Genomic DNA, 23,977 nt, shown 5'->3' on the forward strand with positions numbered 1-23,977 from the left:
CTATGAATCTAAAATTGCTCTAAAAAACAAAAATAAAGCCTACTAAAAAATTAAAGGAGCCAGGTGCAGTGGTGCAGGCACGTAATCCCAGCGTCTCAGGAGGCTAAGGCAGTAGGATCATGAGTTCAAAGCCAGCCAAAGCAAAAGCAAGGCTTTGAACAACTCAGTAACTCTAAATAAATAAATACAAGGGCTGGGGTTGTGGCTCAGTGGCAGAGTACATGCCTTCTATGTGTGAGGCACTGGGTTCAATTTTCAGCACCGCATATAAATAAAAAAAGGTCCATCAACACCTACAAAAATATTACAAATAAATAAAATACAAAATAGGGCTGGGGATGTGGCTCAGTGGTTGAGTGCCCCCGAGTTCAATCCCTGGTACCAAAAAAAAAAAAAAAAAAAAAAATCAAGGAAAAGATCAAGAATTCATCTTGCTTTTTCAGTTGAAACTGTATTTCAAAGTAACTAGTCCTAGCTAGTAATGGCAAAGTTTTCTTTCAAAGAAAAATGCTTGCTAATTGACAAAAAAGAAAAATGCCTATTATTAATTCCAGAAATAACAGAATTATTAGAAAACAACCATTCAAAACCCTAATTAAGGGCTGGGGATGTGGCTCAAGTGGTAGCGCGCTCGCCTGGCATGCGTGCGGCCCAGGTTCGATCCTCAGCACCACATACAAACAAGGATGTTGGTCCGCTGAAAACTAAAAAATAAATATTAAAAAATTCTCTCTCTCTTTAAAAAAAAATAGATGCATGTTTAAAAAAAAAAAACCCTAATTAAATAAGTGATTCAGGTAAGGATCAAAAATAGATGCTAAACCAGGTGCAGGAACACACTCCTGTAATCCCAGGGATTTGGGAGGCTGAGGTTAAGATAATCATGAGTTCAAAGTCATCATCAGCAACTGTGTGAGGTTCTAAGCAACTTAGCAAGACCCTGCCTCTAAATTAGAAATATAAAAAGGGCTGGGGATGTGACTCAGTGGTTAAGTGCCCCAGTACCAAAAAACAAAAACAAAAAAATTTTAGGTTACGTAGACACAGGACAGAAAAAGTTCACCATCATCAGAAGGAAACAACCTGACAAATTCAGAATGTGAGGCCTCCATCAGCATACAGGCCTCATTCTCTCTCTCTCTCTTTTTTTATTTTGCAATACTGGAAATTGAACCTAAGGGCACTTTACTGAGCTACATCCCCAGCCATTTTTATTTTTCTTTTTGAGGCAAAGTCTTGCTAAGTTGCTGAGGCTGGCCTCAGCCTTATAATCTTCTACTTCACTTCCTGAGAAGCTGAATTACAGGTATGTACCACTTGCACGACGCTGGGTGTCTTCAATTAAGTCAATGTCTTAGAGAAAAAGAGAAGATAAATCCAAAAAATAAAATAAAATAAACCTAAGGGACATAATAATCAAACACAATGTGTGGTCCTTGATTAGATCCTAGTTGAAACAAAGTGGTAAAGTGAATTTTTGGAACAAATGAATGTGAATATGAACTTATTATTAGATAACTTTAGGACATTACAGTTAATTTTGTTAAACACAATAATAATACGTATAATTAATTAGTAAATTTCTAAAGAGAAGCATACTGAAGTATCTATAAGTCTGATTGAATGTCACAATATTCATAATTTACTATAAAATGCTTACAGGAGAAAATGGTGGGTATATTATGGATATATGATTACTTCTATTTTTCTTTGTCTGAAGAGTCACAAGGTTTAAAAAGAGACTGAGAGAAGGAGAGAATATTTTACTTTGCCAGGACTGAGCATAATTTTAGAAATAGGAAGTGAAACAAAAACTATCAGTCCAAAACGAATAAGACAGTTTTAGGCTATATTTAGGATGAAGATTAGTATGTAATTTGCCTACAACTTTTTTTTTAAAAAGTTATATTTTATTTTTTAAAGAGAGAGAGATAGAATTTTAATATTTATTTTTTAGTTTTCGGTGGTGCTGAGGATCGAACCCGGGCCGCAGGCATGCCAGGCGAGCGCGCTACGGCTTAAGCCACATCCCCAGACCTTGCCTGCAACTTCAGTGAGACAACCTGTTACGCTAAAGATACTAGAACCCCAATCAGCTTACTGTGCCTTATTGCTGATGATAGGACAGTAGAAGGAAAAGGTGGTACAAATCAAGGGGGAAACTCCAAGTATCTGAGTCTTAGGACCTTTATTTCCTAAGTCAGGAAACTTTCTATTGGAGGTTGTCTGATTTTACCTAAATAAAATTATCATAAAAGACAACCTTCTTTTGCTTTTTGTTTTTGTTTTGTTTTTGGTACCAGGATTGAACCAATGGTTGCTTAATCACTGAGGCACTTCTCTAATCCTTTTTTGAGACAGAATCTCACTAAGTTGCTTAGGTCCTCACTAAGTTGCTGAGGCTGACCTGAAACTTGCAATCCTCTGCCTCAGCCTGCCAAGTCTCTTGGACTAAAGGCATCACCACAACACCAGGAAAGATTAATTTTTTGCAACATATTGTTAAGTCAGAGAAACATTTGACGTTAATTCCCTTCCCCTCCTTTTCAGCTCGGTGGAGGGGAGGACTGAACCCAGGGGAGCTTTAGTACTGAGCTACACTCCCAGTCCTTCTTTATTTTGAGATAGGCTTTTGCTAAGTTGCCAAGGCTGGCCATGATTTGTGATCCTCCTGCCTCAGTTTTAATGTTAAAATATTTTAAAACACATTTCTTATTTAATTACCTGTTTTGATTGTCTTTCCAACACTTCAGCTTTTAACCAGGTTTCAACTTCTTCAATTTTCTTTTTATGCACAGCAAGCTCATGCTAAGATAAAAATTTCAGTTAAAAATTTTTTTCTAACTCATTGATTTTTTGGTATATCAGCACCTATTAACCTAAACATTTTTAGTGAAAAAAAAAATGTAAAACATTAACATGCTATATTGGAATAGTCTATTAACCTAAACATTTTTAGTGAAAAAAAAAATGTAAAACATTAACATGCTATATTGGAATAGAGTCTTTTGGACTATACTTGAATTTTTAGATTATTCTGGAAAAACTCTATCTTTATACTGCTATCACTGTATAATTTTGGATAAGTCTGCAATTATAAAACTTTTGAAAATCCAGAAATACATTTAAGGTAGGGAATAGACAGAGCATTACTGCTGATAAAATGCCTTAGAACATTAAAAATAATCTAGAAATTTGTTTTTTTCTCCTTATTTCACTTAGTTTCTTATAACTAAAAATTTGAAAATGGACATTCCTCTTCTTCCCATCCACCCTGAAATTAAATTATGTAGACATCTTTGTATGCTATTTAGTACCTGAGTTTCTGGCTTATATTTATCCACCCATGGTTCATTTTCAGAAAGATATTCTTTTGAGTTTTCTAGACCAAAAATCTGTTCTGAGGAAGATAGCTTTCCTCTTTTTCTAGCTGGAAATCTGCTACTTTCTAATGCAGGAGGCACATATTTTCTTCTATGACTTGAGTTATTCACACCTAAAGGTGCTGCAGTAGAGACGACTGTATTCTCTGAAAAATCATCAAATGCTGGGTCTACCCAGTCTATTACCTGAAAAAAAAAAAAAAAAAAAAACCCCTATGTTAACCATTATTACATTTTTCAATCTATTCCCTATATAATTGAACTACTCTAAAAAGAAAAGATTCATAAATTAAAAAATAAAAATCTCACAAATTATTTTTACATAAAACTTGCTGTTACATTAATAGACAATTAATAGAAATAAAACATCATATATAAATTTTAATCTTTCCAGGATAAAGAATGATTTTTCTTAACTCTTGGATGACTGAAACATAAATACTAAAATGACCTATTAAAAAAAGCAGAACAAAATAATATTATTTTAACTAGACATAGCAGTAAGAAGGATAATACTTCTGCCTGACAGGTTAATATATTAAAAAACTAAGAACCATTTCATAATCCAAATAATACATATCAACCTTAAGACTGCAAAAATAGGGCTGGGGTTGTGGCTCAGTGGTAGAGCGCTCACCTAGAACATGCAAGGCCCTGGGTTTGATCCTCAGCGCCTCAAAAATAAATAAATAAAATCAAGGTATGTGTCCAGCTACAAATAAATATTAAAATAAAAAAAAGACAAAGGTGAAGATTCTAATACTAACATTTACAATTATAACAGCACTATTTTTATTCAGTGCATGAAGCCACTAAAATTTTTTAAAGTGAGACAGGCTTTCCAAGGAAGATGAGATCTGTAATAGAAATACCCATGAAGAAAAGAATATTGGGGGGCTGAGGTTGTGGTTCAGTGGCAGAGCGCTTGCCTAGCATGTGTGAGGCACTGGATTTGAGCACCACATATGAATAAATAAAACAAATGTCTATTGACAACTAAAAAAAATTTTAAAAAAAGAGTTCTAGAATAATAAAGCAGGAAAATCAGTAAATTCTATTTCATGTTCTTCTTGTCTATAAAAACTGCTGACCTCTCTAGTTTCTCTCCATAATTTCCTTTTCTTTAAAATCTTTTTTTTTTTTTTTTTTAAATACCAAGGATTGAACCCAGGGGTGCTTAAACATTGAGTCACATCCCAAGCCTTTTATTTTTAAATTTGATACAGGATCTTGCTACATTGCTTAGGTCCTTGCCACATTGCTGAGGCTGGCCTAGAACTTGTGATTCTCTTGCCTCAGCCTCCCAAGTCACTGGGATTACAGGTATACGTTACCAGACTGACCTTAAAATCCTTGTTAAGTGCATATACAGATGCCGAATTAAAAAATTTTAACCTAGGGCTAAGGTTGTGGCTCAGTGGTAGACCGCTTGCCTAGCACGTGAAGGCACTGGGTTCGATTCTCAGCACCACATATAAATTAATAAATAAAATAAAGGTCCATCAACAACTAAAATATATTTAAAAAAAATAAAAAGTTTTAACCTAAAAGTATTCTGGAGCATTAAAAAGGTTTTACTGATATAGCTACAATTTGAGCTGTCTACTAGATAATGCTACTCTCTAGAAGAAAAAGAACCAGAAGCTAGAGTAAAAGTAGGCTCAGGGGAAGCAATTTTGTGCTTATGAGTGTTTTATGAATGCTAGGTCACTCTTTGGTCCTTTTTTTTTTTTTTTTTTTTTTATGGTGCTGGGAATAGACCCAGGGACTCACACATGCTAGGCAACCCCTCTACCACTGAGCTACATCCCCTACACTTCACTCTTCTTTGAAGACAGAGGGTTAGGAATATTAACAGCAGTGGGTAAAGAAGAAAGACCACTGGAAAAAAAAATAAATCACAATAATCCAACATATTTCCTCCTAGTCAAAAGACTATCTCTGATAATATCATTTTTGCCTTTCCACTATATTTAAAAGTATATGGAAACAATTCTTTGTTATAATAAAACCTTTTATAGCAATTCTGATTTATTCTTTATATTTTAAAGTTTTATTTTTTACACAAGGTGGACTCCCATCAACTAGAGTGGGGGAGGGGGGGACACAGCCTCATTTATTTAAGATCAGAAAAAAGTTAGAGCCACCAATAGGGAAATTGCTACTTTGATTGAACATGATATTGTCTGACCTCCATTCACACCCAAACAATATTGCTGAGAACTGACATACAGAACCACATGAGGCAGAGCCTGTGGTTAAAGTGGTAACACCAATACCACTCATTTATCTTTCCCACTTATGCTCTTTCCTTAAAAAGTTTTCAGCCTTTTTCTTGTGACTGGGATTCTAAAAATTTTTTCAAAATTAAGTTTGTGGTTGTAGTGTACAGTTTCACAACTTATGACTATTTAGATCACTAACTACAACAAACACTGGGCACCATTACTTTATAGCAATGTTAAATCATTAAGAACATATAAAAAATTTGTAATTCTTTTTAGGCAATATTTATATGGCTATTTTAGTGTTTCATACCTTTGTGGAAGATACCTTTGGTCTAAGAAAAGTTTTTGACATTATAAACTTTAATAGTTTCCATCCGTAGTATACAACCTGCAGTGCATTAAAGTATAATTCACCTGGGCAGGGGAGAAAAACACCTCAAATCAAAAAAGAAAAAAAGAACTGTAAATACAGACTTATAGTAGTCATTTTATACTGATATAATCAACATAATAACCTTTAAGACCAACAACTAGTGAGAGATAATGTAGTAAATGTATAAGATCAAAATGCTAAAATAAGTTTCAAATTTATTGACTGTGACTGTATCAAATAACTATTTGTGCTGTTATAAAATTTTTCATGTGAACTCAGTGACATATTAAACAGAAAACCACATATTTGTGCACCTACTTTTGTCATAAAGAAAAATAAGACAATTCTATTTGTGCAATTTTATGCTGAAAATTGAAGTTTTTTCCACTTCAAATCAGTTCATTTCCAAATTTCAAAAAAAGAAAATACAATGAATTCAGGCTATCACTCAGTTTGGACAACTAATTTAAATCCTACTGCAAATAATTTCTACTACTGTCTTCATTATTTGAACATGTAATTATAGAATTTCTTGGTGTTTTTCAACTTTCCTAATTCCTTAATGCTTCTATGAACTAGTGAATTGAGTAAATTAGCTAGGAAATTTTTAAGCCTACAAACCCGTACATTCGAAGATGTGCTTAACTATTTTGTGGTTTGGAGGCACACACAAACTATAAAGTAAAACACTTCCACATACCAGAAAACAAATTGTTCACCTCGCCCACCTAAACAGTTCCCGATCAGATTGTAAAGTTTCAAAAAATTATGTTGATGAAAAAAAAATTTATCTGTAAACAGTTGGCAGGTCGAAATAGAAGACGCGGACTTTTTAAGGTCAGGAGTCTCCTCTTTGAAAAAAAGATGACAATCACCTCCTTTAAAAAGCAGGTAACTGTCCCTGACGATGTCAGGTTTTTGAAACAGACTTCACAGGTAGAGGAGACCTTCAAGACTACTTCTAGCAAACCTACCACCACCTCACACACTACATAGAGGGCAAAACGATCGGACATTCACTCCCAGAAAACTCAGCAACCAGCGACCAGCCGGACTCGCAAGTTCCGCTCCAGGTCAGGGATCCGCACCCCCATCCTTCTAATCCCCAAATGGGATGGGCGGTTCAGGAGGAGGAGCGACGAGAGGCCGAGCAGGCGTGAAGGCAGAGATGGCCTCGAGTCTCTAGGACATATAAGAAATACAGCCGCAGCCGCGGCGGTCTTACTTTCCGGGAGCTGCATCCCCTCCTGGGCGGAAAGGAACCGAGGAGCCCAGACTCTGCTCCAGGTGGAAGGGTAGCCTCCAGTTCCTTTCCCGGCTCAGCACCCAGCCTTTTGGAGGTCCCGCCTCCTGGGGACCTTCCAGATTGCCCGACGCTTCTGCGACGCAGCCCGAAGGGAGGGGCCACCAGGGGAGTAAGTGACTTAGGCACCCAACATAATGCCTGACCCGAAATGCAGACCGGAGTTGTGCCTCTGAATGCGATCACGCAATGGAAACGTGTCATAAAAGGCCAGGTAAATAATGGTCAGTGGCTGGGTTGCGGAGGTGAGTCGACAACGCTGCGCGAGGCCTCGAGGACCCCAAGGCTCCAGGCGCTTGCAGCTGCCTCCCGCTTCCGGTTCCTCTCCCTAGTGCGCTGAGCGCGTGAGCCTCGGCGCTTGTGTGGTCGCTGTGGAGGACTATGTTGTTACCGAACATTCTGCTCACCGGTTAGCGCGCAAAGCCGGGAAGGGGCTGGGCGGCGGGGCAGGCAAGGTTGGCCTTTGCTCTGGACTGCAAGTGTTCCAGACCGGACAAGTTGAGGGCCGCGTGGCGTGGCGTGGCGTGGCGGTCGTTGGGGCCTGAGGACCGGGTCCTCGCGACCGTTGCGGGAGGGGGGAGGGGACGCGGAACGTTAATTCCGTTGGCCAGTCGCTCCTCGGTGAGGTGGAGAGAGGTAGACGGATTCGGCTCTCCGTCTTGCGGGCTGCTTCGTCTTTTCGAATCTGTTTTTTTGGCTTTTGGTTGGTGGTTTTTGTTTGTTTGTTTGTGTTCTGTGAAATGGATTGTCGATTCTTTGGCAGGGTTGGGTCTGGGATTTTATTTAGGTGATGTAAGAGTATCTGGCCTTCGTAGATGTACTAATGGTGGGTGGCTTGTTCCGTAGGCCTTCCTGGGTCGACTCTTTTCTCCTTTGTATCTGAGAAACAAACACTCCTCAGATTCGATTTTGGTAAATGAATTCAGATGTTTGTGGAGTGGTGTGACTAATTTACTGTTTATGTTTTGTTGAGTTAGTATCAGTTTTGTTTTTTTAATGTTAAAAATAGTGTCTCCTGAACGTCTCTGGTGTTTTTCGTGTAGGTGTGCGTGTGGGGTTCTTCTCGGTATTCTCAGGGTGCATATTATCAGTAAAGGGAACTGAAATGCAGCGTAGTAACTTTAAACAATATCTTTGCTTATTATTTAACTCTAAGAATACTCATTAAGTCCTAACAGATAATAGGACCATACTCAAAGATCTAATGGTTGTATATGTTATCGCAACATATACAGAAGTTGAAGTATCTTTGTGAAAATAAAGCAATAAAGTTTTTTAATATATATATTTTAGTTGTGGATGGACCTTTATTTTGTTATATGTGGTGCTGAGAACTGAACCCAGTGCCTCAGAAATGCTAGGCAAGCGCTTTACCACTGAGCTACAACCCCATCATAAAGTTTTATCATTTAACAATTGGTAAACTTGGTGGGACACGAGTCTTGCCAGTTTCTGAGTGCCGCAGATTAACCACTCAATCAGTGAATATTTAGCCTTTAAGATTCCTTAAAGGTCCCGGATGTGGTAGCGCAAACCCTGTAATTCCCAGCTATTTGGGAAGCTGAGGCAGGAAGATTCCCTAGTTCAAAGCCAGCCTCAGCAATTTAGTGAGACTTTGTCTCAAAGTAAAACAAAAGGGCCCGAGTATGTGGCTTAGTGATTAAAGTCTCTGGGTTCAATCCCTAGTACAAAAAAAAAAAAAAAGTTCCTTAAGGGGAAGATTTTATTTTATTTTAACTTTTTTAAGGGGAAGATTTTACAACGTCTAATTTGCATGGGTCAGACATAGTGTCATTGCTTTTTAAGCCATATTTTTACAAATTTTGGCTTGCATTTTATTGAAAATACGTTGAGCCAGAGTTCAATCATGTTGTCTTTAAGCATATGGAGACTTGATTTATTCCTTTAATTACAATGCTCAGATTTAATCATTTCAGTGGCATTAAACCTGAGCAGCTGAAAATTATGCACTTATCTAATATAATTGTATTCAATATAGAAGGGGAAGGTAAAGAGCAGTGTATAATACATAATAATACATATCTGTATACGACTTTTGCAACGATAATGTAAGAAATTGGTTTACAGTGGTTCTTTCTAGGGAAGAATAAAGGGAGTCCTCAGTGGTAATGAGACGTCCTTCATACCACTTAAAATTTTTTCATGAATGATTTCTTACTCTTATTTTTATTATTAAAGCAAATAACAATGGTAATGTATTGGAGCTGACTGGTTTTATTCTGGGCAGCTCCATGCTGGTGGCAGGCAGAATTTTGGTATAAGAATCACTCAAACCTATGGCAAATACATCAAGTGAGATTCTCACATATGGTCATCTCTGAGAAATTATAATTGGGTCATGGTGTATCTTCACATAGGATTGCTAATTAGGGAAATTTTAATATCAGTTATTAAGAACTTTTAGGGTAGGAGGCAGCTGAAGTCTAGTATTTCATGAACAGTATTTTTCTGTGGCTTGTCTTACAGGTACTCCAGGGGTTGGAAAAACTACACTAGGCAAAGAACTTGCATCAAGATCAGGACTGAAATACATTAATGTGGGTGATTTAGCTCAAGAAGGTAAGGGACATTTTGGTGTTAGTTTTTTGTTTTTGTTTTTGTTTTAATTTTATTTTTTATAGTCAGTGAAGTGTTAGTACCACTAGGTGTTGAGTGTACAAAAAATAGAAGGAAACTATTGTTAAGAAATCTATGCCGTGTTGGGAATGCACATAAATAAAAAACATTAAATGTTCAAAGCTATGCCCTGTTTGTCTATTTCCCTTTCCTCCCACAAAATTTCTAGCAATCCTGTAAACAGTAATAATTGGACTTAGATGAAATCTGAATATAAGATTAGATTTAAATGAAATCTGAATATGAGGCAGAATGTTTCGAGTTGAGCAGACAAAGATTTGGATTGTGCTAAGCATATGATTATGATAGTGAGTATATTGCTCTCACTGGAAGGACAGATTATTTTGAATTCACCAGTAAAGTGTGACTGTCCGTTGGTATTTAGTTGCATGCCTGTGTGACTATGTATATTCCCACAATGGTGCATGTTTTTACTTAATTTACCCTGTTTTCCCCTAATCTTTTATCACTCACATATTTGTGTCTTCATCTTTTTGTATTCTGCAGTTTATACAGAGTAGGATCTCAGTACATTTAAGTAAAGCAAACTTTAAGTATGCTTCATTAAAATGATGTAACATGTTTTAAATTTTGAGTGTAGTTTTAAATTTTTAACATTTTCAAAGAATTTTAAGTTCCTAACAGTTGCTGCTAAAGTATTTTGGTTTGATCTAATGTGCATATTTTTTTCAAATGATCTAAAGTTTGATCACCGGATATCATGGAGTCTGGCAAGATGGCTTCTCCCAAGAGCATGCCGAAAGATGCACAGATGATGGCACAAATCCTGAAGGATATGGGGATTACAGAATATGAGCCAAGAGTTATAAATCAGATGTTGGAATTTGCCTTCCGATATGTGACCACAATTCTAGATGATGCTAAAATTTATTCCAGCCATGCTAAGAAAGCTACCGTTGATGCAGATGATGTGCGATTGGCAATCCAGTGTCGAGCTGACCAGTCTTTTACCTCTCCTCCCCCAAGAGATTTTTTATTAGATATTGCAAGGCAAAGAAATCAAACCCCTTTGCCATTGATCAAGCCATATTCGGGTCCTAGATTGCCTCCTGATAGATATTGCCTAACAGCTCCAAACTATAGGCTCAAGTCTTTACAAAAGAAAGCATCTACTTCTGCAGGAAGAATAACAGTACCACGGTTAAGTGTTGGTTCAGTTACTAGCAGACCAAGTACTCCCACACTAGGCACACCAACCCCACAAACCATGTCTGTTTCAACTAAGGTAGGGACTCCAATGTCTCTAACAGGGCAAAGGTTTACAGTACAAATGCCTACTTCACAGTCCCCTGCTGTAAAAGCCTCAATTCCTGCAACATCAGCAGTTCAGAATGTTCTGATTAATCCATCATTAATTGGGTCCAAAAACATTCTTATTACTACTAATATGGTATCCTCACAAAATACTGCCAATGAATCATCAAATGCATTGAAAAGAAAACGTGACGATGATGATGACGATGACGATGATGATGATGATGACTATGATAATTTGTAATCTGGCTTTGATGCATGTAACCTGTAAACTTGGTCTTAAATCCATTGTACTGAAATTAAAGAAGCATGCTGGATGTTTTCAAGTTGTGTGTTAGAAAACTTAAGTAGTATTTAATGAGTAAATAATAGTTCTTGTTCTTAATTGCAATGTTGGATTTTCTTTAATAGGACCAGTAATGGTTTTTCATCAGCCTTTATGTGTAAAAAATAAAGTTGTTAATTGATTTGTTTGGCAATTGGCAATTGTGTTTTTGCAAGCATTTTCTCCCTCATTGGCATAAGGAATAAGGGTTGCAACACCCAGTTAGTCTGTTCGTTACTACAACTAAAGTGTCACCTGTAGTGTCTTCAGATGTTTAAATTGTAATCTCTGTTGTGTAAGTCATTCTTATAAGATGTGTTATCTCAGATTGCTGAAGTATTCCTGTGATTCCTTTGGAGAGACCTCTGGGGCAGGATTTTATTCACAGTGACTGATTTTTTTCTTTTTTCTTTTTTTTTTTTTGTACTGGAGATTGAACCCAAAGGTGCTTAACCTCTGAACCACATCCCTAGGTCCCCTTCTTGTTTTTTATTTAGAGACAGGGTCTCATTAGGTTGCCTACAGTCTTGCTAAGTTGCTGAGGCTGGCTTCAAATCTCACAGTCCTTATTTGCTTGAATTTATTATGTTCCTCAGTTACCCAATTTCCAGGCTCCCCCCATCCTTTACCCTTTTAGCTATATTCTTATGTGGTGCTAAGGATCGAACCCAGGGCCTTGTACATGGTACGCGAGCACTCTACTGAGCCAAAACCCCAGCCCCTTCCTTTTCTTAAGGACCCTTGGCATCTTCCAATTTCTCCCCCCATTTTTCAAGAAGTTCAATTTTTTTCTTACCCCTTTTCTCAACTCAGTTTTGAGAATCTTTGTCATATTCTTGGTACTGTAAGCCAATGACATACACATTTTTCATTCAGGTCTCGTATCTAGATTATAGTTTTTAAAACTTAGAATTTATTTTTGGTGGTACTAGGGGATTGAACCCAAGGGCAGCTCTACCAATGAACTACAAACCCAGTCCTATTTTATTTTAAAACTGGGTTTTGCTAAATAGCTTAGGCTGGCCTCAGACTTGCTATCCTTTTTCCTTAGTCTGGAGTAGCTGGGATTACATGTGTGCCCAGCTTACCCTCACTTTCATACTTTGGTTTTTTATTTTTTCGTTTATGTCATCAAGAATCAAACCAGGGCCTTTGTGTATGCTAGAAAAGCATTCTACCACTAAGCTATTCCTACAGCCTCCCTCCCCACCTTTTTAAAGTGGTGGTATATGTTAAGAAAAACTAGGCAATCATCTATAAAGCTTTGGTTCTTAAGGAGAGGTGTGGTTTTTCCCTTTAGGATTTTTAAAGATACTGTAGGGTATTGGTTATCACAACTTGGGGAAGGAAGATGAGGGTTTGCTACTTAACCTCCAGTGCGTAGAGACCAGGTATTCTGCTAAACCTTACAGTTCACTTGATATCCCTGTCTCCCACATCATAGCAGAGTTACCAGTCTCAAAATATCTGTTGTATATAAATGGAGAGACCCTGCTGTCAAGAAACAAGGCTTAAAAAAACATTGTGAGAACTTATCACCCTCATAATAATGTTGAATTGCTCTATTTGAATCCTTACTCCATTTGGAACCATGGCAGGAAAAATTAACTGGGGAATTAAGCTTCTTAAAACTTCTGGGAATCCTACCTGGGTTACTGTAAAAATGCTTGGGGCAGGAGTGTTTACCAGGAATTGAACCCAGTACCTTGCATGTATTAGGCAAGTACTGTACCCTTGAGCTACATTCCTTGCCTTTTTTTTTTTTAAAGGGGACAAGTTCTTTCTTGAGAGACTGGGCTCAAGCAGTCCTCCTGCCTCAGCCTGTGGAGCAGCAGAGATGGCTAAGAATGTTTTTCTTGTTCTCCCATTCTGATTCCTCCCTACTTGTTGTCTTTTCTCATATGCAGTTATTTTGGTCATATAAGCATCTAATTTTCCTGTCATCGGTTTAATCAGTGTACATAGCCTATTCCTAATCCCAGGGTTATGTCTAGGCAAAGTTATATGGTGACACTGGATCCATGTTGTACAACCTACAGCCTCAGGCCCAATGCTTATAATCTTTTATCTCTAACCCAGGAGTGGACAAGTTACTGCTCTGTTTGTATGACTCAAGCTAAAGAAGCCCTGCAAAGCCTCTTACCCTTTACTGAAAATGAAAAGATGGTAAATCCCTGCTCTAACTCCCTGTGAATCTAACTTCCCTATTGCTACTACCAGAAGCTTTTAAAGTTAACTCCTCCATTGGCCTCTCCTCTCCCTCCCACTGGTAATCCCATTCACTTAGGACTAGCAACTCCCTTATATTGATAATTCAGATTTATAATGAAAACAGTCCAATTTCTAGACACTACTTAGACATAACCATCTGGATAGTTCCCAGGCACACACCTTCAAGTTAGTATGTTTAAAACACATGCTCTGAAGTGCTTGACTCTTATTGTCCACTCCTGATTGCTGTTTCCACACAGATCTACTTAGTCTCCAAATCTGATAGTTTCTCTTGAGACATCTATGAGTACCCTTGTCCCATCCCCACCATCATTGGTACTGTGCCTAGAATTTCCTATTAAATCTCTTCAGTGTCTCTTCTCTTATACTATTCATTGATTTCCTTGGGTAGTAGAAAATGGCATGATTTAAACTTTTTATTTACATAATACTTACAAGCACTACAATTTACCTTCAGTCTTACCTGTAGCCACTCTCTTATTTTCACTTCAATGTGCCCGCAATATACTACTATTCTCAAATCCACTGGGTATTTTTAACATCCATGTCTTTATACATGTAATTCTCTACCAGTAGATGCCTTACAAAAAACTTAATTTTTTTTTTAAACAGCAATTTTTTTTTTTAAGAGTGAGAGAGAGAATTTTAATATTTTTTTTTTTTAAGTATTTGGCGGACACAACATTTTCGTTTGTATGTGGTGCTGAGGATCGGACCCGGGCCGCACGCATGCCAGGCGAGCGCGCTATCGCTTGAGCCACATCCCCAGCCCCCCCAAAAAACTTAATTGTTCATAATAGCCAAACTATAAATTTAACTTCTAACTGAAACTAATTACAGTTATAAGCTTGTTGAATTGAGGCAAATGGGGTTAAATATGCTTCCAAAGGAGGTATTGGCAGCAGCAGGAAAATAAAGAATCTAGTATTCCAATATGATTAAAGAATACCTTCTACTTGAGAGTGTAAGTTCTAGGATGATAGTTGAAACATGATTTTATAGCTTAATAAAATCTAGAGTTGCTGGAATTGTAGCTCAGTAGTACAGCAGCACTTGCCTGTCATGTATGAGGCGCTGGATTTGATCCTCAGCGCCACATAAAAATAAATATATTGTGTCCATCTACAACTAAAAATTTATATTAGAAAAAAATCTAGAAAGATCTTTTAAGGTAAGAATTATCCTAAAACTGGCCCCACAATTGTTTTCTACAAATAATATATATAACAATTTTTAAAGTAAACATTGAACTTTGATAAATTGATTTAATTTTCTAATTTTAAGTAATTTAATCAAGCTTTTTGATCTTGACTATATTAAGTTCCTGTGTACAGACAACTATAAATTTGGCTTTCAACTGAAATGTTTTGAAGTAGCTTTAAGTTTTTCCTCTTTTAGCTTGATTTCCAGGTGACTCGTCTGTTCTCTCCCATTTTATTGTGAACTACTTGAGGGAAGTGTGTTTTATTTATTTTGTTCACTATATACTTCATTATCTCTTTAGTCACTGGTACATGTATTTGACAAATGGTTTTGGAAATGAATGTTTAAAAGTTTGGACTACTTCATTAAAATACATTAAAATTGTTTAAGAAATTTTGCATTTCCACATTATAGTATAAAGACTTCAATTCCTAAAGTTAATGTTGGTATAAATGTCTATTTTAGATAGCATATATTTTTAAAGAGTTCAGAAGCCTTTTAGAGCCATGGAATTAAAATATGAAGGAACCTTAGCATTTATTCCAGATTACTGCATGGTAAACTTGGCACTATGGTGCACATCTGTAATCCCAGTGACTGGAAAGGTTGAGGCAGGAGGATTGCAAATTCAAGGCCAGTCTGGGCAACTTTTGAGAACCTGTCTCAAAATAAAAAAGGACTGGGGATGTAGCTCACTGGTAGTGCACTCTTGAGTTCAATCTCTAGTGTGGTGGGAGAAATTTTTAATAAGCTGATGTAAATCTCTTTTAGGGCAGTTATATAATGGCTATGATGAAGAGTATGATTGTCCCATTTTAGATGAAGATAGAGTAAGTATGACTTTCCAAGTATGCACTTATTTAGTTTAAAAGGAAAGTTGTTCTCATTTTTCTTAGGAAGTGTTTATCTCTCTCTCTCTCTTTTTTTTTTTAAACGTATCTTACAGGTAGTTGATGAGTTAGAAAACCAAATGAGAGAAGGTGGAACTATTGTTGATTACCATGGTTGTGATTTCTTCCCTGAACGCTGGTTTCACATAGTTTTTGTGTTGAGAACAGATAACAGTGTATTGTACAAAAGACTTGAAACAAGGTAAGAAAGGAAACATCTACTTCTTAAAGTATAATATAAACTTTTATTTGAATTCCTGAAATTGGCAGAAATTATCACGAAAAAAGTTTTTACTTGAAGATGTGGCCACTTTATTTGGTCTCACCAAATCTATGTAGTACTGTCATTTGGAATCTAAGACAGATGGATACATTTGTAAGACAGGTAAGTAATTTCTGAGTAAATTACATATCTTAGCTGACAATTTGATTGAATAAAATATGTGGGAAACCCATTTAACCATGCTTTTTTCCTTGATACAATCCTTCCAAGGAAGAGAGCTAAGCCAATGATGTTCTTTGCTTGAACATTAGCCATTCAAATTATCTCCACATCAGGAATGGGAGAGCTTATGAAACACTAACATCATAAATCAACATTTCATAATCTTTATATTTGAGTTAATTCCACTTTTCATAATCGTTATATTTGAGTTAATTCCACTAATAGAGCATCAGATTAAACCAGAAAAAGGAATATTTAGAGAAATCTTTTTTCCATTTTTGTGTGTGAGGGTGGATACTAGGGATCAAACCCAGTTCCTTGCACATGGTAGCAAGCACTTTGCTACTGAGCTACCTTTCAGAAATTTTGTTTTGAGACAGGGTCTCTCTAAGTTCCCTGAGCTGGCTTCTAGCTTGGCCATCTTCCTGCCTTAGCTTCCTTAATAGCTGGGATCTACCATCTTTTCAGCCAAGCTGTGGGCATATGGAAATCCAGAAGAAGTTACAGGGCGGTCTCAAACAAAAACTCTAAAATTTTACCTGAAGTCAAGTTCAGAATCTATAGTTCTCACTGACTCCAGTCAACCCTGACTGACCATTATTTGGGATGTGATACTTGTTAAAATACTTGCTCAATGAACTGCAATAGCAAATATATAGGGAAAGTTGGTTGAGGCTAGACCTTAAACTTTCATCTTTTTTCTAAAAGCAGTGAAAAACCATGAGTATTGGGACTGGGGGTATAGCTCAGTGGTAGAGTATGTACTTAGCATGTGGTTCAATCCCTGGCGCGCACACACACACACACACCAAAAAAAAAAAAAAACAATTTAAAGAAAATTCTTTGAGAAGTAATAGAGATCATATGATACATGTGTATCTTTCAATTAAAACCATTGAACATTTTCATTAAAAACTGTTATAGATGGGCACAATACTTTTATTTTATTTGCTTATTTTGTACGTGGTGCCAGAGATCGAACCCAGTGCCTCACACATGCTAGGCAAGCGCTCTGCCACTGAGCCACATCCCTGGCTATGTTTTTGGTTTTTTAACAATTGAAAAAGTTATAAAGCTTATCAACTTTTTTTTTAAAAAAAACCTAATAGTGCTAGGCGTGGTGTCACCTGCTTATAGTCCCAGCTACTCTGGAGACCAAGGCAAGAGGATTACAAGTTTGAGACCAGCTTCAACAATTTAGCAGGACCCTGGACTCTTATCTTTAAAAAAAGAAAAAAGAACTGGGGTGTAGCCCAGTGATCAAAATGCCCGAGATCAATCTAGTCAAGCACCAAAAAAAAAAAAAAACAGCAAACAAAATCTAGCTTTGAGATATAATTTCACACACCATACAATTCACTTATTTAAAGTGTAAAAATCATGGGGTGTGGTGGCACACACCTCTAATCCCAAAAATTTGAGAATCACAATTTAGCACAACCCTAACCAACTTAATGAGACCCTGCCTCAAAATAACAAAAAGGGTGGGTTCTGTTATTTATAAATACAAACTATATTGATTTACCATGTTTATGCTCATTAAATATATAACCTTGAAGATCCTGGGAGGCAGGGAAGAGTTGGGGATGTAGCTCAGTGGTAAAACACCCTGGGTTCAATCCCCAATACCTAAAAAATAAAGTATATGATTCATTTTTAATGTTATGAAATTGTGCAGTTATTACCACAACCAATCTTAGAAAATATTTGTCACCTCAAAAAGAAATTCCACAGCCAGGCGCGGTGGTGCACACCTGTAATCCCAGCAGCTTGGGAGGCTGAAACAGGAGGATTACAAATTCAAAGCCAGCCTCAGCAAGGGCAAGTCACTAAGTAACTCGGTGAGACCCTGTTTCTAAATAAAAGACAAAATAGGACTGGGAATGTGGCTCAAGTACCCCTGAGTTCAATCTCTGGTACCAAAAAAAAGAAACCCCAGGGCTGCAGGTGTAGCTTAGTGGTTGAGCATTTGCCTACCATAAAAATAAATGAATAAAAGTATTGTGCACCACATAAAAATAAATAAAATAAAGGTATTGTGTCCATCTATAACTAAAAAAAGAAATAAACCCATACCCATTAGCAGTCATTCATTATTTCCTCCCAGCCCCCCAATCCTAAGAAGCCAATAATCTGGTTTCCATCTATGATTTGCCAATTTTAGACATTTCATATAAATGAAATCATACATGATATTTTTGTGGTTTAGCATAATGTTTTTAAGGGCCTGTAGCAGGTATCAGTATTTCATTTTATTATCAAATGATATTCTAATATATTTTAATATTTCAGTGGATCAGATGATGGACAATTAAGTTGAATATTATAATTGCTATGAACATTTATGTACTTTTTTTTTTTTTCCTGGTCCTGGGAATTGAACCCAGAAATACTTTACCACTAAGCTACATCTCCAGCCATTTTTATTTTTTGAGACAGGGTCTTGCTAAATTGCCCACACTGTTCTTGAACTTGCCAAGGCCTCCCTTGGCCTCCCTAGTTGCTAGAATTACATAGATGCACCATCACACTTGGTTTGTGCACATTTTTTTGTGTCAACATTATGTGTTCATTTCTCCTAGATATACAACTAAGAATTGACTTGATAGGTAATATGGTAACTCTATAATTAACCTTTTGAAGAATGACCAGATTATTTTCCAAAGTTTCTGAACCATTTCATATTAACCCTAGTTATATAAGAGGGTTCCAACAATTTCTACATATTCTTACCAACATCTGGGTTTTTTTTTAAACTGTAGTCTTGCCAATATGACAGTGTTCATTGTGGTTTTGGTTTGTACATACTTGATAGCTAAAAATGTTGAGCATCTTTTCATGTGCTTATAAGTTGTTTATATATTATACATGTAATATAAGTCCTTTATCAGATATTATTTGCATATATCCAAAATTTTTCAAAATATTTTTTTAAGGCTGGCATGCGTGCGGCCCAGTTGGATCCTCAGCACCACATACAAACAAAGACTTTGTGTTTGCTGAAAACTAAAAAATAAATATTAAAAAATTCTCTCTCTCACTCACTCTCTCTTTAAATAAAAAAAAGAGACATTTAAAAAATATTTTTTTAGTCATAGATGGACCCAATATCTTTATTTTATTTATTTAATTTTTTATATGGTGCTGAGGATGGAACCCAGTGCCTCATGCATGCGAGGCAAGTGCTCACATTGAGCTACAACCCTAGCCCCTCCAAATTTTTTAAACATCTTTATTTAATTTTGGTTTTTATAATAGCTTACTAATTCAGGTTTGAATTTTTTAACTAGCTATTTAATTGGCTAATTTATATATTTCCTAAAGGTTACATAAGTTCATTTTTTCAGTATCTTTGTTTTGTTTGTTGGTACCAAGGATTGAGCCCAGTGGTGCTTTACCACTGAACTACATCACCAGCCCTTTTTATTTTTTATTTTGAGACTTAGGGCCTCACTAAATTGCTGAGGATGGCCTTGAACTGCCTCAGTCTCCTAGTCACTAGGATTACAGTGTGTACCATCACACCCAGTCCAATACCTTTTGAATTGGTAAATTCCACACACATTTGTATGATCAAGTATACAATTAGTATATGGTATTTATAATATATTTCATTTTATATGTCATCTGTTTGTTTTGTCTTAATTCTTTTGGAAATCTAGGACCATTGTTATAGTCATTTATCTCATACTTGAAAGTCTGACTTGAGGTCAGTAGGTACTCATCTGTTTAATCGCAAACCAAAATGGTGGTCTCATCAAGTATACTTATTTTAGCCCTCATATCAAAAGAGTATCAAATTTACAGGTACTAGTCCTTTTCCTTAGGTGAAGAAATTGTAGAGAAATTTTTGGGGGGAGGTGTTGGGGGGTCCCAGGGATTGAACTCAAGGGTGCCACTGAGCCACATGCCTAACCCTATTTTGTATTTTATTTAGAGTCAGGGAGGGTCTCACTGAGTTGACTAGTGCCCAGCTTTTGCTGAGGCTGGCTTTGAACTCTCGGTCCTCTTGCCTCAGCCTCCTGAGCTGGGATTACAGGCATGCGGCGGTGAGAAATATTTTTTTGTACTCAAAAAAGTGTCCAATTTCTGGTATGTTCTTAAAACTATGGTTAATTCCTTTAGTTTGCTTAACCTTTCTTTGCCTTCTAGGGGTTATGGTGAGAAGAAATTAAAAGATAACATTCAGTGTGAGATTTTTCAAGTTCTTTATGAAGAAGCCATAGCATCCTACAAAGAAGAAATTGTGCATCAACTGTCCAGCAATAAACCAGAAGATCTAGAAGATAATATAAATCAGATCCTGAAATGGATTGAGCAGTGGGTCAAAGATCATAACACTTGACTGGCCACTTTACAGTCACTCTTATTGACACCTTTCTACCCACTTCATAGAAATTGTCTACATATTATTAAAATTATTATTAAATAATATTATTATTAAAATCATGTTGCAGGCCTAGCAGATGCATAATGTAAAGGTTTGTGCCTGGGTCTCTTTTTCTCCACATGAAAGCTAAACAATGTCTAATATGAATATAATATTAAAAGTAAAAATTGTCATTTAATGCTTTAGTTACTAAAAAATAAATATGACCAAAGGAGTTGATATTCTTTATGCTTTTATAGAAGAAAATGCAGATGATTTATTAAAAAATAAAGCATCACAATATTGCTTTTTTATTTTTAATTAAACATTGGAAGTAGTAATACTTGTAAATTCAGAAGGTACAAAACAATATACTAGAAGGTAGGGCTTGGGATGTGGCTCAAGCGGTAGCGTGCTCGCCTGGCATGCGTGCGGCCCAGGTTCGATCCTCAGCACCACATACCAACAAAGATGTTGTGTCCGCCGAGAACTAAAAAATAAATACTAAAAATTCTCTCTCTCTCTCTCTCTCTCTCTCTCTCTCTCTCTCTCTCTCTCTCTCTCTCCCCCCTCTCACTCTCTCTTTAAAATAAATAAATAAATAAATAAAACAATATACTAGAAGGTAGATTTCCCTCCCAAGCCACCCATCCTTGGGTCCCCCAGGTCACATCTCTTTAGGAAATTTCCTGTGTGTCTGAATTCAGAGATTTTATGCCTATGAAGCATGTGCATATACTTCCCCCTTCCCATGCTAGGGATTGAACCCAGGGCTACACACATGCCAGGCAAGTGATCTACCACTGAGCCATGTCTCCAGGACCCTCCTCCCCCCTTTTCAATATTTTTGTAGTTGTAGATGACCTTTATGTATTTATATGAGGTGCTGAGGATTAACCCTGTGCCTCACACGTGCTAGGCAAGTGCTGTACCACTGAGCCACAATCCCATATCCAGCCCTTCTTTAAAAAAGAATACAGTAAGGGCTGCAGTTGTGGCTCAGTGATAGAGCACTTGCTTGTCATGTGTGAGGCACTGGGTTCAATTCTCAGCAGTACATATAAATAAATAAAGGTCCATTGTCAACAAGTTAAAATATATAAAATAAAAAGTAGGGGGGCTGGGCTTGTAGCTCACTGATTAAGAGATCCTGAGTTCGATCCCCAGGATCAAAAAAATAAATAAATAAAATACAGTAGCATGAAATGCACACTTTTTTCATTTAAGATATTTGGAAATTATAAAATATTGACCTACTTTGTTTTTATTTTTTATTTTATTTTTTTGCTAATTCATACAATAAACCTGCCACCTTAAAGTGTACAGTCTGGCACCAGGTGTGGTAGTGCATGCCTGTGATCCCAGCAATTCAGGAGGCTGAGGCAGGAGGATCACAAGTTCAAGGCCAGCCTCAATATCTTGGTGAGGGCCTAAGCAACTTGGATAGTGTCTTAACAAAAAAAAAAAAGAGAGTGACTGGGGATATAGCTCAGTAGTAAAACCTCTGGGTTCAATCCCCAGAACTAAAAAAATAATGTACAGGAGGGCTGGGGGTGTAGCTCTGTGGTAAATCATATTCTTAGAATATGGGATGCCACAGACTCAATCCTCAGCACCACCACCCTTTAAAATAGTGTAGAGTTAACTGGTTTTTAGTATAGTCACAAGGTTATACAACCCTCACAACTAATGCCAGAAGGGCTGGGGATGTGGCTCAAGCGGTAGCGCACTTGGCTGGCATGTATGCGGCCCGGGTTCAATCCTCAGCACCACATACAAAGATGTGTCTGCCGAAAACTAAAAAATAAATATTAAAAAAATTCTCTCAAAAATCAATTTAGAAAAAAAAAAACTAATGCCAGAACATTTTCATTATCTTCCCCTCAAAAGGAAAGTGACCCATTAGTAGTCACTCCACATTCTTCCTTTCTCCCAGGCCCTTGCAATTACTAATCTTTCTGTCCCTGTGTCTTTTCATATTCTAGACATAAATGGAATCAGAGAACATGTGGCCTTTTGTGTGTAGTTTCTTTTATTTAGCATATTTTCAAGTTTCATCCACATTGTAGCATGTACTAATACCTCATTCTTTTTCTCTTTTTATTGGGGCAGGAACTAGAGATAAAACCTAGTGGCACTCTACCACTGAGCTACATCCCTATCCCATTTTATCTTATTTTGAGACAAGGTCTCACTAAGTTGCCCAGGCTGGTCTTGAACTTCTACCTCAAGTAGCTGGAATTACAGACATGTAGCACCATGTTCAGCTTTGTGTTTCTTTTTATGGTTAATAACATTCCATCATATGGATGTATCACATTTTATCTATTCATTCCATTAATATATTTTTAATTCTCTTGGATGTAGGTACTTGGGAGGGGAATTGGTGGGTCAGAGAGCAATTATGTTTAGCATATTCACAAGGTTATGCATCCATCAGCACTAATTCCAGAAAAATTTCATCATATCCTTCCCTTTTTTATTTTTAAAATATATTTTTCGAATTTTAAAAAATTTTCTTTTTAGTTGTTGACAGATGTTTATTTCATTTATTTATATGCGGTGCTGAGAATTCAACCCAGTGCCTCACACATACCAGGCAAGTGCGCTACCACTGAGCCACAGCTCCATCCCCATCCTTTTTTTTTTTTTTAAAGGATTCCTAATCTTTCTGTAAAATTCCACTAAATAAGTACCACAAATAATCTAATTTGTTCCATACTGTGGATAAACATACAAAGATGATAAGTGACATAATTACTATCCAGTCCTCTGAACATTTTTTTTTTTTTTTTTAGTACTGGGGATGAACCCACGCGATAGTTAACTAGGACGTACCACCTAGGATTCCATCCTTGCCTACTATTTTCACCCAATACATATGCTTCTTACATTTGAGCAAGTTTATTGAGTAAATACCCCGGAGATAAACTGCAAATTTAAGATATACTATGCAAATTTTGACATTTCGTCAGTTCATTTTTTAAAAAAATATCTTTTTAGTTGTAGTTGAACACAATACCTTTGCTTTATTTACTTAGTTTTATGTGGTGCTGAGGATCAAACCCAGCACCTTGCATGTGGTAGGTGAGTGCACTACCGCTGAGCCACAACCCCAGCCCCACGTCAGTTCACTTTTAATAAACTGCCTGTTATTTATGTGCAAGATTATACTAATCACTGTAGTGAGAGAACGTCTCCCAGGAAAAGTTCAATTCTAAGTCTGGTTTACAATGTACATAATATGTTCACTTTAGGGGAGCGAATAATTAAGGGCAATGTAGGTTGTACCTGGATAAAGGTAAAGAGGGTTA

At 36.8% G+C, this 23,977-nt stretch overlaps 3 protein-coding genes across 9 annotated transcripts in view; 2 read left to right on the forward strand and 1 right to left on the reverse strand.

The window, feature by feature from the left end:
- RAD17 (RAD17 checkpoint clamp loader component) overlaps positions 1 to 7,364 on the reverse strand; it is a 43,457-nt gene extending 36,093 nt beyond the window's left edge. The window contains exons 1-4 of one of the 4 annotated variants that reach the window (XM_081298235.1): positions 7,210 to 7,364; positions 5,922 to 6,025; positions 3,318 to 3,569; positions 2,725 to 2,808 (exon numbers count right to left, since the gene is read on the reverse strand). In XM_081298235.1, coding sequence (XP_081154361.1) covers positions 2,725 to 2,808; positions 3,318 to 3,569; positions 5,922 to 6,025; positions 7,210 to 7,225 — 456 coding nt within the window. In that variant the 5' untranslated portion in view covers positions 7,226 to 7,364. Of the gene's footprint in view, positions 1 to 2,724; positions 2,809 to 3,317; positions 3,570 to 5,921; positions 6,047 to 6,684; positions 6,821 to 7,209 lie in introns of those variants that run through there. The other 3 variants (XM_081298234.1, XM_081298236.1, XM_081298237.1) reach the window with 3 other exon arrangements.
- Positions 7,353 to 20,731, forward strand: AK6 (adenylate kinase 6). Of its 4 annotated transcripts, none has more exons than XM_081298279.1 (6): positions 7,571 to 7,696; positions 9,775 to 9,867; positions 15,731 to 15,789; positions 15,906 to 16,051; positions 20,232 to 20,343; positions 20,420 to 20,513. In XM_081298279.1, the coding sequence occupies exons 1-6, from the start codon at positions 7,669 to 7,671 to the stop codon at positions 20,426 to 20,428; spliced, it is 447 nt and encodes a 148-aa protein (XP_081154405.1). In that variant the 5' UTR covers positions 7,571 to 7,668; the 3' UTR covers positions 20,429 to 20,513. The 4 variants fall into 4 exon arrangements, with proteins under 4 accessions (XP_081154403.1, XP_081154405.1, XP_081154404.1 ...); XM_081298278.1 differs by having other exon boundaries at positions 20,447 to 20,513; XM_081298277.1 differs by lacking the exons at positions 7,571 to 7,696; positions 20,232 to 20,343 and adding an exon at positions 7,353 to 7,501 and having other exon boundaries at positions 20,447 to 20,731.
- TAF9 (TATA-box binding protein associated factor 9) lies at positions 7,643 to 11,678 on the forward strand. The gene is made up of 3 exons (XM_081298269.1): positions 7,643 to 7,696; positions 9,775 to 9,867; positions 10,629 to 11,678. The coding sequence occupies exon 3, from the start codon at positions 10,646 to 10,648 to the stop codon at positions 11,441 to 11,443; it is 798 nt and encodes a 265-aa protein (XP_081154395.1). The 5' UTR covers positions 7,643 to 7,696; positions 9,775 to 9,867; positions 10,629 to 10,645; the 3' UTR covers positions 11,444 to 11,678.
- Positions 20,732 to 23,977: the final 3,246 nt, after the last annotated feature.

This window comes from Spermophilus citellus (genome assembly GCF_964194105.1).
Source record: "Spermophilus citellus genome assembly, chromosome: 1".
NCBI lineage: Eukaryota > Metazoa > Chordata > Mammalia > Rodentia > Sciuridae > Spermophilus > Spermophilus citellus.

Bases quoted from the DNA above. Each gene is read 5' to 3' on its own strand.
- AK6 (XM_081298276.1), top strand. From the start codon at position 7,669: ATGTTGTTACCGAACATTCTGCTCACCG. The intron at 9,868-15,730 runs GTAAGGGACATT...AATCTCTTTTAG, and splicing joins GGGTGATTTAGCTCAAGAAG to GGCAGTTATATAATGGCTAT. The intron at 15,790-15,905 runs GTAAGTATGACT...CGTATCTTACAG, and splicing joins CCATTTTAGATGAAGATAGA to GTAGTTGATGAGTTAGAAAA.
- TAF9 (XM_081298269.1), top strand. From the start codon at position 10,646: ATGGAGTCTGGCAAGATGGCTTCTCCCAAGAGCATGCCGAAAGATGCA.